The sequence below is a fragment of the Asterias rubens genome, chromosome 7, assembly GCF_902459465.1.
Source record: "Asterias rubens chromosome 7, eAstRub1.3, whole genome shotgun sequence".
Taxonomy (NCBI): domain Eukaryota; kingdom Metazoa; phylum Echinodermata; class Asteroidea; order Forcipulatida; family Asteriidae; genus Asterias; species Asterias rubens.
In genome coordinates, this window is record NC_047068.1 from 7,011,186 (window position 1) to 7,038,496 (window position 27,311).

At 37.7% G+C, this 27,311-nt stretch overlaps 2 protein-coding genes across 4 annotated transcripts in view; one reads left to right on the forward strand and one right to left on the reverse strand.

The window, feature by feature from the left end:
- Positions 1–14,156, forward strand: part of LOC117292264 (ubiquitin carboxyl-terminal hydrolase 31-like) — a 44,395-nt gene extending 30,239 nt beyond the window's left edge. Inside the window, exons 5-11 of the mRNA XM_033774257.1 lie at positions 195–295; positions 3,234–3,314; positions 9,386–9,515; positions 10,685–10,804; positions 11,294–11,534; positions 13,197–13,559; positions 13,914–14,156. Of these exons, the coding sequence (XP_033630148.1) occupies positions 195–295; positions 3,234–3,314; positions 9,386–9,515; positions 10,685–10,804; positions 11,294–11,534; positions 13,197–13,559; positions 13,914–14,056 (1,179 nt within the window). The 3' untranslated portion in view covers positions 14,057–14,156. The remainder of the gene's footprint in view (positions 1–194; positions 296–3,233; positions 3,315–9,385; positions 9,516–10,684; positions 10,805–11,293; positions 11,535–13,196; positions 13,560–13,913) is intronic.
- A 7,914-nt stretch (positions 14,157–22,070) lies between these two features.
- Positions 22,071–27,311, reverse strand: part of LOC117292843 (glutamine-rich protein 2-like) — a 31,325-nt gene continuing 26,084 nt past the window's right edge. For all 3 annotated transcript variants that reach the window (XM_033775013.1, XM_033775012.1, XM_033775011.1), the window contains 4 exons: positions 26,026–26,133; positions 25,713–25,760; positions 25,235–25,331; positions 22,071–24,548 (listed from right to left, as the gene is read on the reverse strand). In XM_033775013.1, coding sequence (XP_033630904.1) covers positions 24,246–24,548; positions 25,235–25,331; positions 25,713–25,760; positions 26,026–26,133 — 556 coding nt within the window. In that variant the 3' untranslated portion in view covers positions 22,071–24,245. The remainder of the gene's footprint in view (positions 24,549–25,234; positions 25,332–25,712; positions 25,761–26,025; positions 26,134–27,311) is intronic.

Below are 27,311 nucleotides of genomic sequence, written 5' to 3' on the forward strand. Positions count from 1 at the left end.
TTTTTCTCCGTTTTTGTATATATAAATTATTAATCTAGTAGTAGTAGTACATGTAGTAGTTCATGTTGTATATGAATTTGTGGTTTGTTTTTTTTACTGTAATTTTTCATGAGGTTGGAGTCAAATTGATAAAAAAAATTATTATGAAATGTGGCCCTGATACTGACATATTTTTGTATTTGTTTCCTTGTTAGGGTCCGTTGCTAAGGGTTGGGATCGTGACTGACTCCAAGGGTAGCCGTCATTTCCTCATGCAAGACGAGATGAGACCTTTGTACAACTCAACAATCACAAAGTAAGTTTCTCCAAAACGGAGGGCTCAAACTTAAAGGCAGGGTATAGACCGTATTGAATAACCCCTTTTTGCTATGAAAAGTCGCCATCTTGTAGGGCAAACCGTATGCGCGTCCAAACGCGTACATCAATGAAGCACGCAGCACGCAACATTCCTGGTTTGATTTCTATGGCACATGCACACACACACATGCACGCACACGCGCACAGACGCTATCTTGTAGGTCAGATTTTTGAACGGTGACAACGTATTCTATACGGTCTATACCATTGGTGATTACTCCAAATTAATGACCATAAAAACCTACTTTTGCACTTTTTAATGTTGTAATTTGAATGTCTTTAGCCTTGAAGTTAATGTTTTTAATTGACCTTTGAAATTAATAAATGAAATGAAATGAAATGAAATGAAATAAAGGGATGGCCAGGCTTGATATTTCATGGAAGCAATTGCCTTCATGCCTCTGATCACGGCCTTGGTGCCCCTTGTAACGATGCAGTAGACATTTACATTTCTCTCATAAAGGCACTCTTCATTAAAGGCAGTGGACACTATTGGTAATTACTCAAAATAATTATTAGCATAAAACCTTACTTGGTAACGAGTAATGGGGAGAGGTTGATAGTATAAAACATTGTGAGAAACGGCTCCTTCTGAAGTGACGTAGTTTTCGAGAAAGAAGTTATTTTCCACAAATTTAATTTCGAGACCTCAGATTTAGAACTTGAGGTCTCGAAATCAAGCATCTGAAAGCACACAACTTTGTGTGACCATGGTGCGACAAAGGTGTTTTTTCTTTCATTAATATTGTATGCATATGTTGAGATACACCAATTGTGAAGACTAGTCTTTGACAATTACCAATAGTGTCCAGTGTCTTTAAGGAAAAACTGCCCGCTATTACAAGAATAAAGTTTTAGGCCAGCGTGCTACAATACAACTGTTAACAATAATTTGTTGTTTTTCAAGAGCCCACTCATTCTCACTTTATTAAGAAACAGGGAACTAATTTATTTGAATACAAAAATACAATAATGAAAATAATTTTGTTCTTCTTCTTTTTTTTTGTAGGGGGGGGGGGCGTCGGGGGCATGTGATGAATTACAATTACTTTTCAATTTATTATAAATATCGTCACGTTCATTTTATGACCTATATGTTCTCTAGACGAACCTCATTGAACAAAAACATCCTAATGGATCGCAAAAGACACGTTCATCAAACCAAACCAAACCAACACTCTAGAGTGACAGAGGCAACATATTAAGGGGTGATGAGAGACATGACCATTTAGCATCACACTACAGTCTGTGTCTATCTGTAAAACGATCTATCTTGGCTTCAATACGATGCTTATGTTCCATGTTTTTGCAATGAAAATGCCCGTCTGGAAACCAATGTTGTTATTATCTCCTTAAAGGTACCACATTGATTGGTAAATACTCCACAAATTAATGAGCATAAACAAACTTACTTGGTGAGACTGCTGCTGTTGATAGAATAAACTATTTTGAGAATTTATTCTAAAAAAATTGAGTCTGAGAAAAACGATTATTGCATGAGCCTCAAAGGAAAACAAAACATTTCTAGAGTGGGATTTGAGCTAACTCCCTTCGCATCAGCGTCTTCGCAGGTTAGTTGATTCTAACTGTGGGGCATTCTGGACCCTATAGTTTGGTGTTTGGCCAAATCACGCTGAATTGAAAGAAAGTTTTCGGTTTAAATTCTCCTTGGTGTTTATTTTGGTTTAAAAATTCTACTGTTCAATCTGGAGCATGGTTCTCTCTTGATGTTTTTTTGTGTGTGACAAAATTATAATAATTGATAATAATAAAAATGTTAGTAAATCGGCTCGAAAGGCGCTAGCTTGTGCATTCAGGGAACCCTGAAATGAGATGCTGGGGACAAATTTACGCTTTACAAAAATAAACCAAAAATGCCCTCATCCCTTTAATGTTCTGCGACTACATAACTGAATTGTTTGTACAGGTTTTATATTGCCTCACCTGGTTTTTCAAGTGAGTTCATGAAGTGTTTAGCGATACTACCCAGCACCACTCGTCCTGTTTCACAACATGTTTGTAGAGTGATTCATAACATGAGCACATCTCTATTTACATTTTCCTTTTATTACTTTGTAACCCTCACCTCAGACATGATGAAACATTCCAGTAACTATGTCATGTGCTCAAAAGATCACCAAAAAATTGTTGTTTCCTTGGGCTGTAAAAACAATTTCTTTTCCGTAGCTGCTACAATCTTTTTAGGTTTAGTTTATTTTAAGGTAGGCAGAATGTCGGTAAGATTGAGGATAGGGTCAAAATGTACCCGAAGAATAAACCCCTGAAATAGTGGAAATGGTGGAGGTGGGTTCCTTGTGTGAAAGGGATCAACATGTTCACATGGGTCCACATGTATCCTCATGTATTATTAAGAGGAATAAAAGAGTGGCGACGAGTTCTTAAAAGGCCGTTTAAAATGGCAGTGTTGTGGCAGTGCGCTATTGTACGGCCACGAACGAGTCCCTACTCTTTAATTCCCATTCATACATGCCCTTTTGTTAGAAAGCCCCCCAAAATGTTACAAGTAGGCCAGAAGACAACCTGTGATGATCTGTTTAATTAGCCAATTTTTAAGTTTGTACATTTTACAAAAACTTTTGTAAACTTTCTGTTTTGTGCATGTTGGGTTGTTTGTACGCGCATGTACAAACAGATTGCGTACGGGTACCTAAAAGCTATATACTGCGTTTGGCAAAAGTAAATTGGCGTAAACAAGCTTGCACGGCCAACACGCAAAACCAGCCGGTCTTACACAGCTCCAGCTCTGTGTTTATCAGTGGTTTAAACATGCCCACAAGACTTGCTTTCCAGTAGGAATAGGGGAACTGTCTGGGGTATTATGAATATTTACTTACTATTTGTTTTGAATCCCTCAGGTTGTTACAGTCCACAGCTGATGAAGGAGGTCCATCCCACATCAAAGCAGTCACAGAATGGGAGCAAGACATCAGATTCACGTAAGGTTACTTCTATGTTCATCCAGTCATGTGTGGGGGAAGGGGAGTGGGGCTAGTAATCTACTGGCTTAAAGGGTTTGGGTACTTTTTGTCGACACACAACTCATCGTCCAAAGATTTACATTAGACTTACACGGTTTAAAAATAATGATGGTAGGAAGCCTGAAAGGTGCTGTAGTTTTTGAGAAATTATTAAATTAATTTCACAAAAATAGTTTTCAATGTACAATGGATTTACGTGACTCTCCTGAAATCATTGCTATGTGATTTTCACTTTTTTTTCTTCTTAAAAACTCAACGACTAATGAAGCTGAAACTTTTTAAGGTAAACTATATTGCATACATCTTCATGCACAGTGTGTAGGGATTCATGTGATGGCCTACAACTTGGTTTACAAAAGGTATCAACCGCACTTCGCGAAGCATAACATTACAGCAACAGGTGGACACAGTATAGCTTCTGTCTTGATGAGTCAAGTGTGAGGGAGTCAGCGTCACTGTGCACTTTGCACTCGGACAGCGCATGACAGAGACATTGTTTTGAAGCATCTCTTGCAGTTCACTATAAAACTTATGCATTGACGTTATCAAGTCACCATAAGGCCTGATACAAAGGCGATTGCCTCCATGCTCCCTAGTCATTGCCTTGGTGCCCTGGAAATGCTCCAGTAGAAATTTACAAATTTCTCATATGGTGCCTTTTACCAATGAAAAAACGCCTTGGTGCCCCTACCCTTTGAAATACGCAGCATACAGGCCTGCACCATCTTAGAGGTGAAACCGATGATGAAATTATGGATGCGCACAGATTTGTATGCGCGTTGCCCAGAATTGGGCATTGTGCAGTGTCCTTTTGACCTCAAGGCAACGGGCGCCTTGCTGAAATGATGTCTTATTTAAATATAAGGTCTATGCCGTGTTGTACAGCTGCGTAGTAGTTTAGAATTCTGCGCTCACGATCAACATTCTCTGCTTACTGTGCAAGCTGTGTAAGTGAAGAATGCCAAGCAAAAGTTCCCTGCTAACCCGTGAAATACGCTTGACGAAAGCGCGTAATTGCCTGCTTCCGTAAGCACAGATCTTTTGCTTACGGTGAGCAAAGCAAGGGCCCAGTTTCATATAGCCTGTAAGCACACAAACTTGCAGAAACATTACCCGCCCAAATAACATTAAGTTTGCATTGCTGTGGCTGGTGCACGACTCAATTTATGCTTTGAAAAGAAAATTGTTTCGCAGTATTTTCTGCTTTTAAAACAGAAAGCTCTTTTTGAAATAGGGCCCAGCATTTTTGCAATCCGATCTCTCCTGGCTTATAGAAACAGATTGTAAAGCTGTTATAGCAAAACACTCATCTCTCAGGTGTCTGCTTTGGGTGGTGTTATCAGGAAGCTGTTTATCTTTTGGGGAAACCCTCTTATGGAATTATCACATGTTGGAATAAGTGGATTTCAATGACATAAGTAGAATCCTAACAAACAAGAGATTAACAAACTTGTTTCTTTTACTTCATACATTGTCATAATAGATGTTAAATTTGCATCAGGGATAAAGAATATTAATTTTGGTGTTTACCCATACACCGATGTGTGTTAGCACTGTATACTCAGTACTTTCCCGAGTCCTGTGAAAAAATATCACAGGCATGTTACTACATTTTACTTGAAAGTGACAACATACCGATAGGGGAAACAAGACCAAATCTACTCTAACTTTTGGAGATATTTCCAACCATTCATGACTGTCATAACAAACACTGATACTTGTATAGTGATTTCTTATTTAAAAACATGTATTTAGAAATATTCAAAATTTTATATTTCATAGAGGGCCTGATTCACGAACCTGTACATGATCCTGTGAAAAATTTGATGTTTCATTTAAAAATCTTAACATTGAACAAAAATGTAGATTGTTTTGCTTTGCATCACAACTGATTGCTAATTTAGTATTTAATTAAGCTGTAAACTAACTGCCGTATAGACGATGTGACCTATGTTTACATTCAAACCACCCTCTGTTGACAAAACACTGTATACGTCATGTTTCGCCGAACAAAAAGACGCGTAGTCATGGTAAGATTGCATACGCTTTCTAGCTGGCTGCCAAAACACAAAGGTTTTGCCTGGCGGTATGCGCGAGCATTATGTTACGGTTTTCGAGTGACGTCAGAGGTCACGTCATCTATAGACTGATTAGCTTAAGACTTAGCATCAAATTATTAAGATTCTGGGGAAATGTACAGCTGTTCAGCTATTGACCCCTTGCGCGCGTATCACACGCGCGTATCACACGCGCCGACCAATGCCACGCTCACCATGTTGGTGGGCAGTTAGGTTTATGTGTATTAACACTGCGTCGCCTAAAATGCTCACTATATATAAAAACGCAAAGTGAAATTGCCCACTAGTATGGCGCATACAAGATTTTTCTGCTGATGACGTCAGGTGAAATGGGTCAATAAAGTCAATTACCAATACAATCCAAACTGGAATCTAACACAGTGCAAGGGTATTCTATTTGTTTAGTGTCAAACACTTAAAGTCACCTGGAAGTGGTATTTTTTTTAAATAAAGCTTTTGTCACTAAAATATGTGTTTTTATGAGAGGAATGTGAATAAAAAGTTAACTAAGGTTAACTAAAATATTAGTTTTGATTGTATTTACAAATTTACGAGTAGGCCCCGACCCGAGAGGGCGCTGTTCGTGACGTAAGAGAAAATTTGAAGAGAAAATTTGAAGAGAAAATTTGAAGAGAAAATTTGTAGTCAGGCCCCCTTACATAACGCCTGGGACATGGCACATCAAAACAAATTTAGACATGATTTTACACACATACGTACATTGAAACTTGAACATGTTGAACGCCTAGTGGTTTTTACAAAAGCTATTGCTGCTATTTTTATTTAACCAGGCGACTTTTTAGTGACCAAATGGGTTGTAAGATGTGGATCTGCCAACGTATTATTATAGAAATACGGCCACGGAGCAGACTGCACGCACGCACTATGGCTGCTGTATAATGTGCGGACGGTCACACAGGACCTGCACGCACGGTGAATCGCATGCGGTACCAACAAAAAATCGTGTCACTTGGCAAAAGCTAAAAACATACCCTCAAAGTTCAAACTTACCCGAATTTTTTCACGTTTAGCAAATGCTCCTCTGGGTTCGTCACGTCTTTCAGATACCGTCTTCAACTTCCCACTAGCTGGAAAAATTGTTGGGACGGCGTCGTGTTTAAGAATTGCTCTTCTCGTCATGTCAAATGAGTGGTGTATCTCGGATTCGAAGCACGACGGCTCGAAGTGTTCGCTGCATAGCGCTGCAAAAAGTCGTCGGACCGGACCACTTTGCTCTAGTTAATCTGACTTTCGCAGCCCACAACCGCCTATACTTGGGATCTGCAGGAAACAGATGAAGACTGACCCCATCTTTAGTTGTTATGCTGCATCCAGCAGAAATACACCTGGTCGGCATTGCCGGAAAAATGCCAGAAAAAAAAAACTTGTTCGCAGCGTACAAACTCACGTCTTAGAATTACATGTACTTTTGCACGTGTGTTTATCTACGCATCAAGGGGGGTCTATGTTTGATCGAGGCAAAGTCTTCCTTTTCCTACGTCACAAAAGGGGTAGGCGGAGTCAACCCCCAAGCACTTAATTAATTTTTTTAACATATAAATCGTGACAAACAATTAATCAAAAAAATTTTAATAAACATATACTCTTATGTTTAAAAGGAAAAAAAAAATCCTATTTCCAGGTGTTTTTAAATACTTTATTTAATAAAACAATTTTATCAATCTATCCATACCATTTGTGATACCAAAAAAAAATTACACATACATGTATTCATCATAAAAAAGAGCTTTACAATATTCAATTTTGTATTACTCAAGATCGCCCATATAAAATGTTGGGCTTGGTTTGTAAACATAAGAAAGGTCTTATGACTTATTTTTTTTTTAACGTCACTGTCACAGTCGCTGGTTTTCTAAACCTTGGTTGTCTCAAAGTACAACCGACCTTCACTGCAAAAGAAATTACACAGTTTATTATTTGACCAAGAATTATATCAAACTATGCTCATATTTCTGAAATAGAAACTTTGAGTGGCTGTTATTTTCCCGCTTCTTTCTGGATCATTCCCTTAATCCCTTTCCGCTCTCTTTTTCTATAAATGGATATGTATTTGTTTGTACTTGTTTTATGCCTCTGAAGAAGGTCCGGTTTGGATCGAAAGCTAAGGCCATCTACCCTATTCATTATAAACTATGCTCATAGATATAGAAAACCCATCTACCCTATTCATTATAAACTATGCTCATAGATATAGAAAACCCATCTACCCTATTCATTATAAACTATGCCCATAGATATAGAAAACCCATCTACCCTATTCATTATAAACTATGCTCATAGATATAGAAAACCCATCTACCCTATTCATTATAAACTATGCTCATAGATATAGAAAACCCATCTACCCTATTCATTATAAACTATGCCCATAGATATAGAAAACCCATCTACCCTATTCATTATAAACTATGCTCATAGATATAGAAAACCCATCTACCCTATTCATTATAAACTATGCTCATAGATATATAAAACCCATCTACCCTATTCATTATAAACTGTGCTCATAGATATATAAAACCCATCTACCCTATTCATTATAAACTGTGCTCATAGATATATAAAACCCATCTACCCTATTCATTATAAACTATGCTCATAGATATATAAAACCCATCTACCCTATTCATTATAAACTATGCTCATAGATATATAAAACCCATCTACCATATTCATTATAAACTATACTCATAGATATATAAAACCCATCTACCCTATTCATTATAAACTATACTCATAGATATATAAAACCCATCTACCCTATTCATTATAAACTATGCTCATAGATATATAAAACCCATCTACCCTATTCATTATAAACTATGCTCATAGATATAGAAAACCCATCTACCCTATTCATTATAAACTATGCTCATAGATATATAAAACCCATCTACCCTATTCATTATAAACTATGCTCATAGATATAGAAAACCCATCTACCCTATTCATTATAAACTATGCTCATAGATATAGAAAACCCATCTACCCTTTTCATTATAAACTATGCTCATAGATATATAAAACCCATCTACCCTATTCATTATAAACTATGCTCATAGATATATAAAACCCATCTACCCTATTCATTATAAACTATGCTCATAGATATATAAAACCCATCTACCCTATTCATTATAAACTATGCTCATAGATATATAAAACCCATCTACCCTATTCATTATAAACTATACTCATAGATATAGAAAACATTCTAAACAACATAAAAGGCACAATATTTTAAATAGGGCAAATTTTGCCGAGCCAGTTTACACATTTTTAGATACTCAAGGCATTCCGTACAAAAAAGTGGTCAATGTTTATAAACAAAAGAAAGGTCTACATATGTATATTCATGCTTCTAGGAAATGTTTAAAATCAAGTGTTCCTTGTGTTTCCAGTGGTCCTTGGAAACCGTTGATCTTTTTTTTCAGGATACAGGATATTGAGTTAAGCAGTGAAACTCCGAAACGAAAGAACTACCTGTAGACAAACAAAAGATCAGTATCAATACACAGGACATTGTTATTTATCCAGATGCACGATGATGTTTTTCTTGAATGTCGCCCTCTTGTGTCAGTCAGAGGCTAAAGAAGTTTACTTGAACCTGTTTTCACTTTGGAAATTGTTGATGATGTTTTTTTTTTAGGAAGTAACAGTGTAAATTTTCTCTAGCCCAGTTTCATAAAATTGTAAAGCAGAAAATTGTGCTTAGCAAGGTTTTTTTTTTACTGCTAAGCAAACAAAAAGTCGGGAACCAGTCACAAACCTTATATACACTACCTGACAAAAAAAAGTAGCTTTAACAAGCACAATAAAATTGGGCCCAGTTAGCGAATGAGGAGCAAAACATATCTTTCTTATGAAAGGAAACACTCCCAGTAATAGTCAATGCTCTAAATATATTGTATTTTCTTGAACCATCTGCAGGTTTACTCAACGAGTTCTAAGCATCTTTATTGAAGAAGACGAGAGTGTTCAGAGACATCGTTTAGCTCATCAACAACCTGTCAAGGCCTCGCTGTCTGACTGTATGGATCTCTACACCCAGGAAGAAAGGGTAGGCTAATGCTCATTGTTTTATGTTGTTTAATTTTGTGTTAGATAGGCAGGATAGGCTAATGAACACCCTTCTTTTGATGTTTAGGCGAGGGCGCGCTACTCAATTAAATGCCATCATGTGCATAAGGTCTAAATCCAGATACAGCCTTATCTAGCATTGAGAACCATAAGATGATAATGAGTGGTTAGGCAATTTTGTAAAAGTCGTTGAATTCTATACTAATGGGGGACTTTCGGGACGCTTGGTGGCAGCAGACTTACCAGTTAAAATCCGTTGTTCTAGATAATTCGCGCGTGCTCAGAACTACGTAAACGATGACAATTTACCTGGCAAGTCTGCTGCCACCTAGCATTCCAAAGTCTCCCATTATATTATATAGTTATTATAATTTGCCAGTATTACGTTCTCAGGGTTGTATTTCACAAAGCAATAAAATCCATCGTAAGACAAATTATCAGTCTCACCATAGTGATTTGCATTGTCTCAGCACACTTTACTTAGCAACTTACAATTGATGTGCAGTTAAGATCAATCTTAGCTCTTTGTGAAATCGGCCCTGCTCATCTAAATCCTCTCTTTCTTATTTTGGTTGTTTATTGTTTTATTTATTGTGTGATTTTTTATTGTCATCTTGGATACCCGGTAGATGTGTTTATGTACCCTCGTATTACGGTGTTGCTATTTTATATTATTATATGTGTTATTTTTAACTCATCTTTCTTATCTTGTATTACACATTTCAATTTCAATTTCAATACACTTTATTATCAGTTTTTCTGTAATTTAAAAAAATAGTATATACATATTTTCTTATGCTCTGTAATTTTAAACGCAATTCAGCCTCTGGCTGCCAAGTTTGGATGTTTTTAATAAACCAATAATAATAAAAATTTCGGCCTTTACACATAATTCAGCCTTGTGCTGCCAGTTGTTGTTTGTAATAAAAATGAATGAATTAATTGTTTTATGTAAATTAATTTTAATCCTTCGTGGAGGGGGGTTGCAGGTTTGTTCCTTATTTGTCGGGAGACAGACACTTGAACAATTCTTTTTTTTATGCTTTCAATTAAAGATTAATTTTTAAAGAAACCTATCTGGAAATTAATCCTAAGAAATTGAATGTTTAATGCTGGTTTTAATTCATGTTCTTTTGATTTGATATGCAGCTTGGTTCAGACAACGCCTGGCATTGCCCATTCTGTAAGAAACTTCAGCAAGGCTCCAAGAGACTTAGCCTTTGGTCCCTCCCTGATGTTCTCGTTATACACCTCAAGAGATTCAAACAGGTATGTGACACCCAGATCCAGGCTATACAAGACCCTAGTGGTGTATGCAAGCAAAGTGGGTCCAACCCCCCCCCCCCCTTCACAGAAATTTTCCAGTGTAAATGTGGACGGCAAAATCTTTTGAAAATACAAGACAACTGGAACAGGGAAAACAAAAATGCAATTTGTTTACTTTCCGTAGCCTTAATGCTTCTCACTATTTTGTAATTGTGAAAGGTGTGGTGATGGTGAAATTGCCGAAAATCGGGAGCAGTTGTGTCCATGCAGGAAAAATAATCTGCAATTGGAGTATCTATCTTTGAAGCGTTACTGTCTGTATCACCTCTCTTGTTCAAATTTTGGGGGGAATAAACAGCGATGTCTTTTTCCATAAACGCAGTTCTTCAAAGTAAAAAGTTTTTCAAAATGCAGTTGTTCAAGGTTGCAGTACTTCTTACCAAGTAAGTTTAAAAAAAAAAATTGAAATGTAATTTTTTTTTTTTTTTCTAGATGAATACCACTCGCACAAAGCTAGACACCCTGGTAGATTTTCCAATCCAAGGACTCAACATGGCGCAGTACATCGTACGCAGGCAACAGAACGCCCACGCCGCCTCGCTGAATGCTCTGACTGGCTGGTCGCCTTGGCGGCACATCCACAGACGCCGTGCCCATCACGTGACGGAGCACGTGTATGATTTATATGCCGTGTGTAATCACATCGGTAGCATGCAAGGGGGACACTACACAGGTTAGTTGAAATGTCTCCACATACGAAGTAAGTCAAAGCGCCCTCGCTTGATAATGATAATGGGGAGAAATACATTCTCAGCATAGAAAGAAAGAAAAGAAAGACCTTGATTGACTCGAACCAGAGACTAGCCACGATATTGAGGGCTAAGTTTTGCCTTGTCAAGGGACATCAAAGGACTTTACACCAATCATGGCTGGTTTCCTACTTATTTTCAGTGAACCAATCATTAGACTGTTGGGCAATATTTGGCCCTGCTTTAAAAAAATGATATACGTTTATGAATCGATCACTCGAGTGCAACTTTGTCCCTGATCAATTCTGCTGCATTCAATTCTATAAATACCTAACTTTGCATCTTTCATTTTAATCCATCAATTTTTATAATCACTACGTCATTATCTTTGTATATTTACTTTCCATTAGGATTTACTTTCCTATTGCTTTTGTTGTGACTGCTAATATTTGTTTAAACTTTTGATACTGTTTATGGACATGTGTGAATATTTAGAATGTTTTATGAGTTGTCTTTGTGTTCATGTGTTACCTTACTGCACTTTTTGAGAACCAATTTTTTGACTTTGTGCTATTTATCCTGTATTTGATATTTTTCTTTCATTGAGGTTTTATCTTCGATTTGTCATCTTGGTACTGGTTACTTTGGTACCTAGTACTTGCTACTTGGTACTTTGGTATATGGTACTTGCTACTTGTTACTTGTTCTTAGTACTTGGTACTTGGTTCTTGGTACTTTGTTTTTAAGTACTTGGTACTTTGTACTTGGTACTTGGTTCTTGGAACTTGGTTTTTAAGTATTTGGTACTTTGTACTTGGTACTTGGTTCTTGGTACTTGGTATTTAAGTACTTGGTACGTTGTACTTGGTTCTTGGTACTTGGTTTTTGAGTACTTGGTACTTAGTACACAGTTTTTGGTACTTAGTACTTGGTACTTGGTTCGTGTTACTTGGTTTTTAAGTACTTGGTACATGTACACGGTTCTTGGTACTTGGTACTTGGTACTTGGTACTTGTCACTCCTAAATACTCCATGAGGAATTTAAACAGGGAGGCCCATTGGGAGATGGAACCAAACTTGTGTAGTGAGCTTGTATAATGATCAGAATAAATTATTATATTCATTTATGTAAATTGTTTAGCATTTTGAAAGACCTTGTAGCTTTGTATTTCTAGGGGAAAAAGGAACCTTTATATTATAAATTCTAAAGTATGTTTGTATTTAGCTGACAATATCTTTACTAATTCTATTTTTGATAAAATTTTGTTGGTATTTATATTTGGCATACAGGCTGTTTATGTTAGCTATTTTAAATATACCATTACTTATAATAGTTAATTTTCTAACAATCATCATTTGGTGATAACTATCTTTGGTCACACAGGCGATTTGTGTTAGCCATTTTAAACAAAACATCAGTTATAATAGTCACTTTTTTAACAATCATCGTTTTTTGGTAATTATCTTTGGCATACAGGCTGTTTATGTTAGCTATTTTAAATACACCATTACTTATTATAGTTACTTTTTTAACAATCATCATTTGGTGACAATTATCTTTGGCATACAGGCTGTTTGTGTAGGCCATTTTTAACAAACCATCACTTCCTTTTCTAACTTGCCATCTTCACTTTGACCCCCTCCAGCTTTCTGCCGCAATCCAGCCGACAATCAGTGGTATAACTTCGACGATGCCAAAGTCATGCCAGTCACTGAGGAGGCAATCATCACTAAGGGAGCCTACATCCTTTTTTACCATCGACGGAATCTCCCCACCAGCAGCGCCAGCTCCAGTAGCTCGACCTGCTCCTCGGGTTCGGACCACTGGATCTATAAGATGCCGGGGTTTAAGCAGCTCAGCTCCAGCCAGGAGGATGTGCTGTCGGAAGGATCTAACGATACGGGTCTGTCGGCGGGGAGAGTGGAAGTGGAGGGGAAGACTAGACTTAGAGGTCAGAGGTCGCAGAGTCTGGGGAGGAGAAATGGGTCGCACGATGATCTTAGTGATGGTACGGATCATTTGATTGGATGAAGTTAAAATATAGGAAATAGATGTTAAATTTGCAACGGGGATAAATAATATTAAATGGTTTTACCCTTGCACTGATGTGGGTAAGCACTGTATACTCAGTATGCTCTGTGAGAAAATCACAGTCATATAATTTGGTTGGGATCAAACAAATTGAAGCATTTGTGTAGTTTTTAATTTTTTTTTTTAATTACCCCAACATTGGCTTACTTTGGTCCTAAACTGTCCTATTTTTATTTTGTATTGTATTAACAATTTTTGTGTGGAAATATTTGCATCGCCATCTTAGTTTTTCGCAAAAGTAATAAGAATTCAATTTGACTTTTAATTGCAGAGGACTGTGGCGGGTTCACATGCCAGCAGCGTCCGTTCGTCCGTGGGGTGTTTGCGTCGGCCACGCTACCCCGCTCCACCCATCAAGGTATCAGGTACATCGACAGCGATGCAGAAAGTGTAATGACTGAGTCTTGTGTCTGAGATGAGCGTGACTTCTGGGAATGTTGCTTAGTAATTCTTTGCTTAGCAGAAATGTGCAGGATACCAGTCATAAATTGTACATGAGACATGGGAGTGTGGCTGGTAACCTTATTCTAGTAAGCATAATTTTGGTTGTGCTTAGTTACTTTTAGTGCTGATCCAGCTGTATGAAATTGGGCCCTGGGGTCAGTTTCTTACAGCTGATTACAAGCAGAAATTATTTCTGCTTAGCAAAAATAAGCAGGATACCAGTCACAGATGGCACATTTGGTATGGTATTTTGACTGGTAACCTTATTCCGGTAAGCATCACTTTTTGTGCTTTAGCAGCTCTAATAAACTGGACCTATGTATGTAGGAGGGTTGTATCCAAAATTCAGAGTAAAAAAACCCATCACTTTACAAGTTTCGGATTCCATAATGCAAGTAATCTGAATTAGCCAGCACTACTATAGTGCTTGGATGGTCAGTGTTTTTAGGTAACAAAAGCAGAGTATAAAATGCTCATCACATCAGTGCATCTCTGAGAGCATTGGAACTCCTTAGGAGTATGCAGCACCGGCAACCACGTTAGCATGTGATTCATCAGTTAGCATTACAGGTCACAAGTAAATCATTTATACTCCCGGACGTTGGGTAGAAAGTACAACTGAGGGTTAAAGGCCTGCTACTTCACGAAGGCAACAAAGGCGATTGCCTCCATGTCCCCTGGTGTCCTAGAAATGCTACAGTAGAAATTTACATTTTCCTCATAAGGTGCCCTTCACCAAAATGCCTTGGTGCCCTCGCCCTATCCAAAAGGAAGCATACAGGCGTGGTGTAATGACAGTGAATTGAACACACGTCCTAGCGACCCTAGATAGGGTTTGCCCTTTTAAGTGACTTGCCAGCAGGACCAGTAAGCTTGTCCACTAGTCCACCAGCTTTTTAATGAGTCTGCTATTTTAAATGAAATAGGGATGCCTGTCAACACTGATTTAGCCAGCTAGACCACTTGGAGTGAATTTTGTACTGGTTTTCATGTGCTTTAACTGGCAGTTGGCCAGCGGACCAGTGTTAAGGGGGAACGCTGCTAGACTGCCTTTCCACTTTGATTTGATTCCTCGGTAAAGTCATGTTCATGAAATCTGTCTTTGAGTTGCAGACTTTCAGGATTGGTTTCAACTTCTTGACGCTTTGATCTGTATGCTCGGATTGTCTTCAAGAGATTAAGTCTTTTTACCCTTTGAGAAAGTGTCAGCTGATGTCAAAACCTAAGGTCATTACCATGCTAAGCATTTAGACTACAAGTCACTTTTTGTTGCTGAGAAGTTTTGCAACAGCTAGTTCTTTCGGCAGATTTTTATGAAATGGATGTAAAGCTGAGTGCCATTTCTACAGCTTCTGCTTACGTTTTTTTGAGTCCACGTCTTTTACGATGATTCTCTATAAATTTTTAATTATCAATACTTAGCCTGATCAGTATTTTTGTTTTCTCTAACAAGCATCTATCCCATGAACAGGATTTAACTGTTAAAAGATAAGATGCAATGATTTGTCTTCGCTCGTCCCCAGCGCCTTGCTTTAACCAAAGGCGCTGGGATGGGCAAACGTATCATGCACGCTCATTGGTTTAAAAATGAGCAGTCCCATCATGCATCACACTCACACTGCGCCATATTTCTATGCATGGCATACATGACGTACTTCCTGAACGAGAATCTGTGCAAGCTGATTATAGCCCATCCCAGCGGTCCTGGATAGACTGGCCGCTGGGGCCGAGTGAATGATTTTTTCAGACATTTGAAAGTAAGATAACCTGGGTCTTATAAGGTATAAAATGAAAGGCGTTTTCAAGGCTCCTGAAGGCAGTGAAATTCTGAAAGTGTCATGGAATTTTGGGTAATCTTCAGGCCTGGAAAGTAAGATGAGGGTAACCTCATGAAAGTATTGCAGGAGGAATGCGAGGAATCTTGAGTAAGATGATGGTAACCTCATGAAAGTATTGCAGGAGGAATTCAAGGAATCTTGAGTAAGATGAGGGTAACCTCATGAAAGTATTGCAGGAGGAATTCAAGGAATCTTGAGTAAGATGAGGGTAACCTCATGAAAGTATTGCAGGAGGAATTCAAGGAATCTTGAGTAAGATGAGGGTAACCTCATGAAAGTATTGCAGGAGGAATTCAAGGAATCTTGAGTAAGATGAGGGTAACCTCATGAAAGTATTGCAGGAGGAATTCAAGGAATCTTGAGTAAGATGAGGGTAACCTCATGAAAGCATTGCAGGAGGAATTCAAGGAATCTTGAGTAAGATGAGGGTAACCTCATGAAAGTATTGCAGGAGGAATTCAAGGAATCTTGAGTAAGATGAGGGTAACCTCATGAAAGTATTGCAGGAGGAATTCGAGGAATCTTGAGTAAGATGAGGGTAACCTCATGAAAGTATTGCAGGAGGAATTCAAGGAATCTTGAGTAAGATGAGGGTAACCTCATGAAAGTATTGCAGGAGGAATTCAAGGAATCTTGAGTAAGATGAGGGTAACCTCATGAAAGTATTGCAGGAGGAATTCAAGGAATCTTGAGTAAGATGAGGGTAACCTCATGAAAGTATTGCAGGATGAATTCAAGGAATCTTGAGTAAGATGAGGGTAACCTCATGAAAGTATTGCAGGAGGAATGCGAGGAATCTTGAGTCAGATGAGGGTAACCTCATGAAAGTATTGCAGGAGGAATTCGAGGAATCTATATCAAAAGTGAAAATAAGTATAAAATGGAAAGCTAAAATCCCCTTTCTGTACAGTTTTGACAGGCATGGTGTGAGCGATTGATTTAGGAGATGAGGCAGTAGGGATCCTACACAAATTTATTTATATCAGTGGGTTTTGAAGGATTATTAGTCAGATAAGAGTAAATAAAACTATAAATATGAATAGTAAACTGCGGGTACAACCATGAGTAAAAACTCTTTTGAAGGAGTGGCTCTGAAAAGAGCCGGTTTGGTCTTGACGTTTCAAACAGAATACTCTGCTCATGTTCTTCTGCTTCGTTATAAGGCAGTTAGGAGCCTTCATGAACTTATATTGGTTGATTTTTAAGGATTAAGGCAGTAGGGATCTGACATAAACTTATATTCGTGCTTCTGAACGATTGAAGCAATAAGGATCCTACATTACTTATATTAATTTATTTTGATGGATTGAGGCAGTTTGGATCAGACATAAACTTATATAGGAGAATCTAGGTGTTTTAGGAACAGGGGACTTTTTAAATCAGAGCACTGTTTTATTTATGTGTGACTAGTTTCTACTTTGATTTTGCGGGTTTTCAGTTTTTAATTTTGCCTTTTATTTTTCAAAAGACTTTCTTTCAATTGAATTTAGGAAATTGATTTTAACCGAAGACTTTTCATGTGCTGTGCTTTTCATTTGAATACTTATGGTGATTGATTTGAGATGTGAACAATAGTAATTTTAATGTATCTTTATTTTTAAACATTTTTTTAAGGGAAATTGCAGATCACTTAGTGAATCTTGCTGATTTATTTTTGTAAATATAGATTCATTCATTTTCCATTGGGTATTTGGTTTAGATAATGAAAACGGCCTTATCCCAAATTTATTTTACATTCATTTTAGTTCATTTGTCTTTCTTTTCTTCTTCATTTGAAGTTAATAGTTGATGCAAGAGAGCTTTTAGTGGGGAGATATTCCATCTTTCATTTACTGCAAATCTTTTGGGTTGAACAAAGATATAATTTACTAGAGCAGGACTTAAAGGCACTGGACACTATTGGTGTCTTTTGAACCTGTGAATTTTGGATGAATGTGCTGCCTCCCTACCTTTTGAGCTATCTACAATCCCCCCCCCCCCCCCCTGCCCCCTTTCAATGTTGGTTCTGACTGCACGGTCTTCGTCTGCGTTCCAGTCAACATTGAGTGGGGGGACGGGGGCGGGGGAGAGAATGATTATTAATAGTGGGAAGTGTACAGTGATTGGTTTTATGTAACATTAGGAATGGGTTGCCCAAGCATTTTGGCCGGGATTGTTGCCATAATGTTGGTTGCAATATCTTTGTCTTTAAAGTGCCGAGTCACAAGCCATACAACCTGTACCTGTCATGTAGCCAGGGATCACCTCAAGCAGGTTCCACTTGTTTAATTTCAAATATGAAGTAATAAACCACAATAATATAGGCTCCTTGGGGGTTTGTTACTTGACTCTTAAAAAAGAAAAATCATGTGCACAATGCAACCATATTTTCAGTCAATTAAATAAGATATGAACATGTTTTTGTTATCCCCCCCCCCTACATCTCCATTGAAGAGAAGGATAATTTATTATTAATTTATTTTAATAATTTGCAAAATCAATCAATAGAAAATTGTAAAACAATAAAAGTAGTGACAATCATAATGATGTTAATAATAGTTTTATGAATTAAATTGATTGTGTAAGATGCGGAAAGAGATTAATCCTCAAAAATATTGCCATGCTTTGATCAGCCAGGTTTGTTATACTTGCCAAATACAATAATTGTGATCTCAGAATTAATTTCTAAATAATAAGACTGGGGCCAATGTTTTGAAAAGGAAAACAAAATCTTAAAAAATAGACTTATTTTGTTTAACAAATCCTGTTGAAAACGGTGGTTTATTGTGAGAGTCAATGAAAAGCTTTTTTGGGATGTTCTAAAGGTTTCACCGACTTCAGAATGGGGAGGCCATGGGTTCAAATCCAACCTAAAGAGGCCTGTGGAACATTTTTTGCTGAATTCAGTAAAGACCAAAGACATCTGCTTTAGCAGTGCAAAGGTGGTGGGTTTGAATCCCAGTGGTTTGCATGTGAACTCTTTTTGCAGAAATCTGGAAAGTATTGAGTGTTAAGTGGTTAATACACTTCGATGTAAGGGTTAAAAAACAATCTCCATTCTTTATCCTTAAAGCCAGCCTCAGGTCAACTTACGATTTACTTGCCCCCCCCCCTAACAAACCGTCGGCAACGCACAGACAAAATATGCTCAGGTCACAACAACTGAGAAATCGTGCACCTGCAATTGGTTCCTGTCTGTCAGGATCACGTCATACAAGTTGAAACTGTTCTACTCTTGCGACTGTTAAATTTTTGAGCGGCGACTGTTTCAGATTGTCTTAAAATCAGTGCAGTTATGCTCAGGTTGTAAATAATCGCCGACTGAAAAGTTCCTGGCATAGTGTGATCCTGAAAAGTCGGTCGCCGAGGTCGGCTTAATGCAACATTTAACATCGATTAAACCGAGTTGACGCTAGTGCTTATCACTTATTGGTGTAGTGTAAAATCAAAACAGTGTATTGATTCCCAATGCAGTTAGTACATCCACGTTGCCGTTCTTTACATTTTTACATTTATATATTTGCGCATGAATTCAAAATCGTGGTTTGAAAACGGAACTGTTTTGCACTTTTAGAAAGACAGCTCAAGACTGAATCATGGTTAGATTTAATTTATATATAGGGCTTTCATGTTAAATATATAAAAGATTTAATATTTGCAGAATGATTTTTTTTTAATGTGCCGTTAAAAAATATTTTACTTGGTCATTTTATTATATTGCTGAATGCATGACATACTGCAGTTTTAGAATGTTATTTGGGCAGAAGCTTAAAAAATATTTTTATCTTAGTTGCCTCAGTTAGGAAAGCAGATGAAGTGAAGCATGATGTAGTATGTGGAACTGTGCACATGTAGATGCGTGCAGAAATTTAATACCTGCTCTGCTCTCCACCATTACGTAGTTTTGTTCAGCGATGCGTCACTTGCACACATTTAAGACAAAAACACGCAACGAAACTGTACAGTTGCAGAACACAACTCTTCAAAATGAAAGACAGTCTATAAAATACAAAAGTATGATATGCTCATTAAAATGTTCAATGCGTTTACTTAAAAGTCAAGAGTTGTTGTAAGTTGAGGTTTTTTTAGCTTGCATATGATGTCACAAGCTAAAACAGCGCCCTCACTGACGTCAAAGGAAGACACCTGATTGGCTGATAGATGTACGTGGCGTGTATTATGTTTGTCGTCAGCGATTGGTGGTGTACTCGCAAGTAGCCTATTATGATGATTGTCAAAATACTTAAGAAGTCTGTTTGGTACTATCATTATCATGTTCTTTTAATCATGGACGTCACTTTTCATTTTGGCAACCTACATCTATCATTTGTATAAAAACAAAAAATGCAAGGAAGTTTGTTAAAGATATAAACTATTTCTTTAGTATAAAAACTGGAAAATGCAAGTAAATTGGTTTTGGGTAAAAACTATTTCATTAACAAAAGAACTGAAACAAAGTTTGAAGGAAGTTGGTTCTGAAAGAAACTACTCCATTAAAGAATGAAAGTACAGGGGGATAGATTTGTTACAGATACAAAGAATGTCATCAACTGTGTTTGTGTATGTTAATAATGATCATGTTTTTAAAATATATTCCTCATAATTTTAATAATCAAGATGTTTCAGAATTGTCTGTAAAAAATCAACGAAACAAGAATAAGAAAAGACAATCATGTGATGTTATCTTTTGGGATCTAGTAGCACGTAGAAATTGACTATGCAATTAGTGAAACTTTGTTGTGGGTGGGTATAAAAAACCACTGACAACTAATCTTTCGGCAATAAACAAACTTTCAGTTAATAAGGATCTAGAGACAAACGGTCTGCAGAAACAAATATTTTCAAAATTTCATAGAAAGTGGTGAGGATTGATGAGAAGTTTGTATTTATCAATGTAAATGTATACCAGGTAATGTAATTTCAAATTCGTAAATCTTTCAGACTGTATTATTGTTTATTATTTTACCCTGTGGCATAGTGTATTACGACTTTAGGCTTCTAAATGCTTATTATGTACCATAACGAACAGAAGCAAAATCAGATTTTTTATTAAACTCTCAGATTGAATTGGAATTTTGTTGGAGTGTATTATTTTCAGACTGTTATTTTTGTTGTTAATGTGTCACATTTGGAGTTGCCCCCTAATATTTGCTCGGACTGAATTCGGTCCAACAGAACCTTTAGACAGATTTTTTTTACACACCGTTATATTGCCTGACAATTGTCTGTCAAGCAGAAGTTAGCAGGATACCAGTAACAAATTGTACATGTGACGCAACATTTTGGCTGGTAAACTAATTCTGGTAAGCATAATTTTGTTGTGCTAAGCTACTTTTTGTGCTTAAAGGCACTGGACACTTGGTAATTACTCAAAATAATTGTTAGTATTAAACTTTACTTAGTATAAAACTTTACTTGGTAACAAGCAATTGAAAGCTGTTGATAGTATAACATAATATTGTGAGAAAAGGCTCCCTCTGAAGTAAAGTTGTTCTTGAGAAAGAGGCAACTTCTCACTTAAATATTAAAAGACTTCAGGCTTGAAGCCCTTTTTAGGCATCTGAAAGCGCACAAATGTGTGCAACTAGGGTTTTTTCCTTCCATTATTCTCTTGTAACTTAGATGACAAAATAGGTGGACTTTTTCAAAGATTTGTTATTTAAGGCATAGGTTGGGATACACCGAGTGAGAATACAGGGCTCAATTTCATAGAGCTGCTAAGCACAAAAATTTGCTGAGCAAGAAATTTCTTCCTTGATACAAACAGGATTACCGAACAAATATCCGTTTGTTGCATATTGCTTGTTTCTGGTATTCAGCTGTTGTTTGCTTATCCCAAAAGTCACGTGGAAATTTGGTTGGTAAGACTGTTTTTGTCAAGGAAGAAATGTCTTTGACATTGGGCCCTGGTCGTGCTGTTAAGCAGCTTTACGACTAGGCCCAGTTCCCCCAGCAGTATAATGCACAGTCCCTGTTGTGACTCTCACGTCTTCCGTTTTCTACTAATGCATTATGGATTTTTGTCTGTCAAGAAGAGTGTTGCATTCGTTTGAGGCTTGTATCGAACCCAACCGTCAGAGTGTGGGGGCGGGGGTTTCTTAAACCACTGCGTCATGAACTCGTCAAACAAAAACAAAAAGAGCAGTCAGAAACCGTATTGATCCTTCTCTTTTTAAAATTTTATTGCAAGGTGCATAAACGGACTGCATTAAAACACATGCAAAGTTGTTGACTATCTGTACAAATATTGCATGCGCTTTTAAAATACATGATTAAGATTCAGAAATGTACACAAAAGAAACAATAAATCTCTCTTTATCGTACAGTGTTTAAATTAGAAAATAAATATTTACAATTCACTGTTTTATACTTAGGACTCTTTGTGCTGGTCATGTATGCTATAGTTTGTGCAGTTACGGGTGAAACAACAAAAAACAGCCCAAATTTTGTGGGTTTTTTTTTTGTCAATTTTATCTTTCAAAGGTGCAACATGATTTTGTTTTTTTATTATTTAAAAAAGCACCTTTTTCAATTAGCAGAACTTACATGCATTGATTAGTTGAAATTTTCAATTAAAATCCCATTGTTATTATGATATTTTTTTTATTGATAAAATCTCAATTTATTTCATAGATGGAATTGTTTTTAAACGTTTTCCTCTTTAGTTCAACTTGCAGGATGGCAATTGAAGACTTATAGACCCTCTCTTTGTTTCCATCAAATAAATTAGGAAGTATTTATAAGCAACAATTTTAGTCAAATGACTACAATAATAGGCCTACCTGTTTCATTTCAACACATTCAGAAAGTTAAAAAACTAAACAAACCTCAAAAGCTTTGTTATTTCGTTGACCAAGTTTGGTTTTGTAAATAACAAGAATTTTTATTTATTTAAGCATTCATTACTGGTTTAAAAATTAACTCACTCCACCTACGTTCTGGAATTTGTTCTTGTGTACAATCTATGTCAGTGTGAGATTTTGTATCGATAGTTTAGTCATTTGTAAAAATCAGAAAACATTGGCACTTTACAAAATGAACTTTCGCGAAGTTAATATTGCTACGCTCTGCTAACCCTGTTTAACATTACACAATACTGAACGTCAGTTTTTAGCTCAGATCTCATTTGTTTGTCACGATGGCTGATTTCACCATTAAGTAACACTTCACTGATTTCAACATTAATGAAACATGCATAACAAACGATAACTCTCACAGCTAACGACCATCAGTAATTCTCACAACTATCCATGTAGTGCAGCTGGTACCTGCAAGTTGCCTATGCCGGTAGCCATTACATGTCGGTGTCCATTAACAAAAGTGTAAAGCAGACGGGAGGCACCTAAGCTTTAGCTGGTGCCCACACTGCACATCCGATACCAAACACCGAAAGCAGGTTACTATCAGTCACATGTAGTATGTGTGATGCGGTATTTTGGCTGGTAGCTTTATGCGTAGCTTTTTTTTACTCTCCAAACAGCTCCATGAAATTGGGCACTGTGTTTTGTACGGATATCACTGGTTTTACAAATCACATGTTCCTTCAAACAAGTCTGTTAGAAAATACTACCGGCTATATGGGGAGAGCAGGATTTGAACCAACGACTGAACAAACGTTCTGGAACTCTACCAATATTTACCCTAATCTTGGCTGTCTCCCTAGATCAGTATCTTTGTTCCGGGTGCCGAAAACACTTGTCACTGACTTCATAATCTAAACCAACCTTTAAACTTGTGAATAAGATCTGCACTAAATGAAATGTTGTGAATGATAGTGGTGCTTTTAAAAATAAATAAATAGTAAGAATAATTCACTGCATGGAAATCATTTACACATGATCGAATATATCAGGAAAAAAGTCATCTAGATAAGAGTAGTTTGCAATGCAGGTTTATTTTTTCTTGAATTTTTTAAAATTTGGATAGTGGTGTATTTATAGACCTTTCTCATACCATGGTGGCAATTTTTGTTGTCTGGTACCCTTTACTTGCATCTCATGAATGTGCAGGTGCACACGGCAAAGGGGCCAGACTATTGATTCTTCCAGCCTCCGTTTGGTCACAGTGATATGCTATAATGAAAGAAAACAAAAAGGCCACCCAAAGGTCCACCCATAGAAAAAGAACCCGGAGAACGCTGAGCTTGACCGCCCTGTGTGTCGTCTGTTGACGCCGCTTATCGCACCACGTGAAACGCGTGTATGGCAAATGATCATTACGTCATCATCAAGTGACACACACATTCTCCGGGTTCTATTTCTATGCGTCCACCATATAGTTCTGTACTTGAAAGACGAAGCACTCCACAAACAAACAAAGACCTCAAGTATGAACTACTGAATCTATTGGACTTCCAGGGGTCGTTCCGCCGGCTCATTGATAGTGTTTCTATTAGAATCCTCCTCTACAGGGACCTCAGCTGTGACCTCTATAGTATTGGACGGGGTCATAGGTCGAGGGCCAGCCTCAGCCTGATTCGTAGGTGATCTTAATGAGCGTCCACTTTGTGGGCGTCCACTCGTTGGACGGGATTGGAGGCGAGATTGCGGACGGCCTGATGTTGGACGGGACAATGACCGCTCGGGGGTTGATTTGGAGAGATGGTTCCTGGAGCTGGTTGGACGAGGGGACCTTGCAGATGAGAGCTGCGGGGTGATAACAAAATATGACATTGGTTTAATGATTTTGTTAAATATTTATGGAGAAACACAAAATGGGTTCACCAAAGGGACAGGAGGCTTTTCATTTGAAGGATCTGTTGACAGATTTAGCTGAAAAGCCTGAAAGTTAATGCCTTGTTTTTAAAATTATTTTTGCATCTGTTGTTTCCTTGGCAAGATAGATTGCTTGGCTTGTCTTTTAAGATAGGATGCGAAGCTGTGGGCAGCATGTACTATAGGAATCGTAATGAGGTAACAGAACTCTTGTCTGGGAGGGTGAAAGTTCACCACAGTGTTCTGTTTCATAGGCATATATACATTCTTTTGAGCTAGAGTGATTGTCTGGGAAGATTTCGGGTGTGTCCCTGTGTTTCTCTAACACACAGCAGCAAGACTCGTTAACAGCCATCAGAGCTTGGATTTGGGTGTGTACCACAGTGTTTCTGGTACACAAAAAGAAACCTTGATGTGTACCTCGGATTCCCAGCCTTAAGACAGAGCTATAGAGTTTTTCAAGCAGATTTTTAGGAGGAGGAACCCAGTGTACGATTTTTTTGGTTCATGAAAATACTCTCATTTGACTGGTTTCCTCAGACTCTCATTTGACTGGTTTCCTCAGACTTCCGAGATTTTGCGTCATCCCATGGATTCATAAATAGAAATAATTATACCTTTTGTGGTGTTATAGTTGGTAATCTTTCGATATCGTCAGCTCCAATTCGTCCTTTGTAGATGTGACCATCTTGTCCTTGAATGTCAGCCTCCATCCTAGAGAGAAATTAGGGAAATACTCTTATCAATTGGTTTCTAAATGGATATAAAAGATTGTAAGTATTTTCATTAAAAAGTAATTAGAACCAGCATAGCTCTTTTGCAGAAAAACATCACACAAAAACAGTACATTAGAGGTGGCAGGGTTTTAGATTTTAGGAAATCCGACATGAGATTGGAGTGATTTAGTCTCAGAAAGAAATTTCTACCCTGTTTTTGTAAAATTAAATCTGCTTGGTTATGGTCGAGACAATTAAGGATAAAGCTGAGCTCAGCTGTCAACAGTATCTGCTATGAAGGGAAATACACCCTAAAGTATGTTGGAACAAAAAAAAACATTTATAAATTATAAATTAAATAACGATTCATTTTACTTACTTTCCATTTACAAAAGTAACTGGAACATCTTCTTCTCGTGCAATCCCACTGCAAGAACAAACAAAATTACGAAATATATTTTATGTTTCAAAGTAAGTTTCCTTACATTTTTTCTGTAAACAAATCAACAAGAATAAGTAATGTCTAGGCGTATGGTTATGTTTATACAAAAAAGAATGGTCTCTATAAAGTGTGAAGAACAGTTATGCAGATTGGCAACATAACAATTAGAAAATGAGGAAGAATTGGTGTATATGTATTCTTGATGTCTTTTCACTACAAGTAAGATATAATTACACCATGGTCAACTTACGTTAAATTAGCCATACGAGTATTCCGCCTGTGTGGATATGTCATGGTGTGACTTCCTCCACAACTTCTGCTCGTTGCAAAGTAATCTGGAACATCCACATTGTTCCCACTGTAAACAAAACAAAAATTCAAAAAATGAATAGTCTGAAAAATCAGGGTGTCAACAAAATTTTGTATGGATTAAAATTTCCTCCTACTTTGGTTAAATCTATGTTGACTATAATCAGCCACCAGGGCCCCAAAGCTGCTTAACAGTTGGTTTTGTGCTTACTCCCGAGTTTTTATTTCATAGTGACTGTAAGCAAACAAAAAGGCATGCTAAACCTATTGGTGCTTACTGTATGAAAATGATTGAATAATTAATCCGAACCCACGGTGAGTTGCAAAATGGCTACCTTATTTTCTTGCTAAACCATTATATTTTTGCTGCTATGGTAAGCACAAAAATGTTAAGCGGCGCTATGGTAATGGCACCTGGGCCCAATTTCATAAAGCCTGTAAGCACACAAATTTGCTTAACATTGAAATTTCTTCCTTGATAAAAACAGGATTACCAACCAAATTTCCACATGTTTTTCAGGATAAGTAAGCAACAGCTGAATACCAGTAGCAAGCAGTGTGCAACAAATGGAATTTTGATGGTAATCCTGTTTTATCAAGGAAGAAATTTAATGATAAAGAAATGAAATTTTGGTGTTTATGAAATGGGCCCGGGGCCCTTAACTTACTCATAAAGTGCAGTGTTTGTGGTAAAACTATGTACATTAGATTGGTCTGAATTAATAGACTCTGGAAGGAGGCAGTGGGGAGGGGTGTAGACTCTGGAAGGAGGCAGTGGGGAGGGGTGTAGACTCTGGAAGGAGGCAGTGGGGAGGGGTGTAGACTCTGGAAGGAGGCAGTGGGGAGGGGTGTAGACTCTGGAAGGAGGCAGTGGGGAGGGGTGTAGACTCTGGAAGGAGGCAGTGGGGAGGGGTGTAGACTCTGGAAGGAGGCAGTGGGGAGGGGTGTAGACTCTGGAAGGAGGCAGTGGGGAGGGGTGTAGACTCTGGAAGGAGGCAGTGGGGAGGGGTGTAGACTCTGGAAGGAGGCAGTGGGGAGGGGTGTAGACTCTGGAAGGAGGCAGTGGGGAGGGGTGTAGACTCTGGAAGGAGGCAGTGGGGAGGGGTGTAGACTCTGGAAGGAGGCAGTGGGGAGGGGTGTAGACTCTGGAAGGAGGCAGTGGGGAGGGGTGTAGACTCTGGAAGGAGGCAGTGGGGAGGGGTGGGGCGAGGGCGGGGAAACATTATT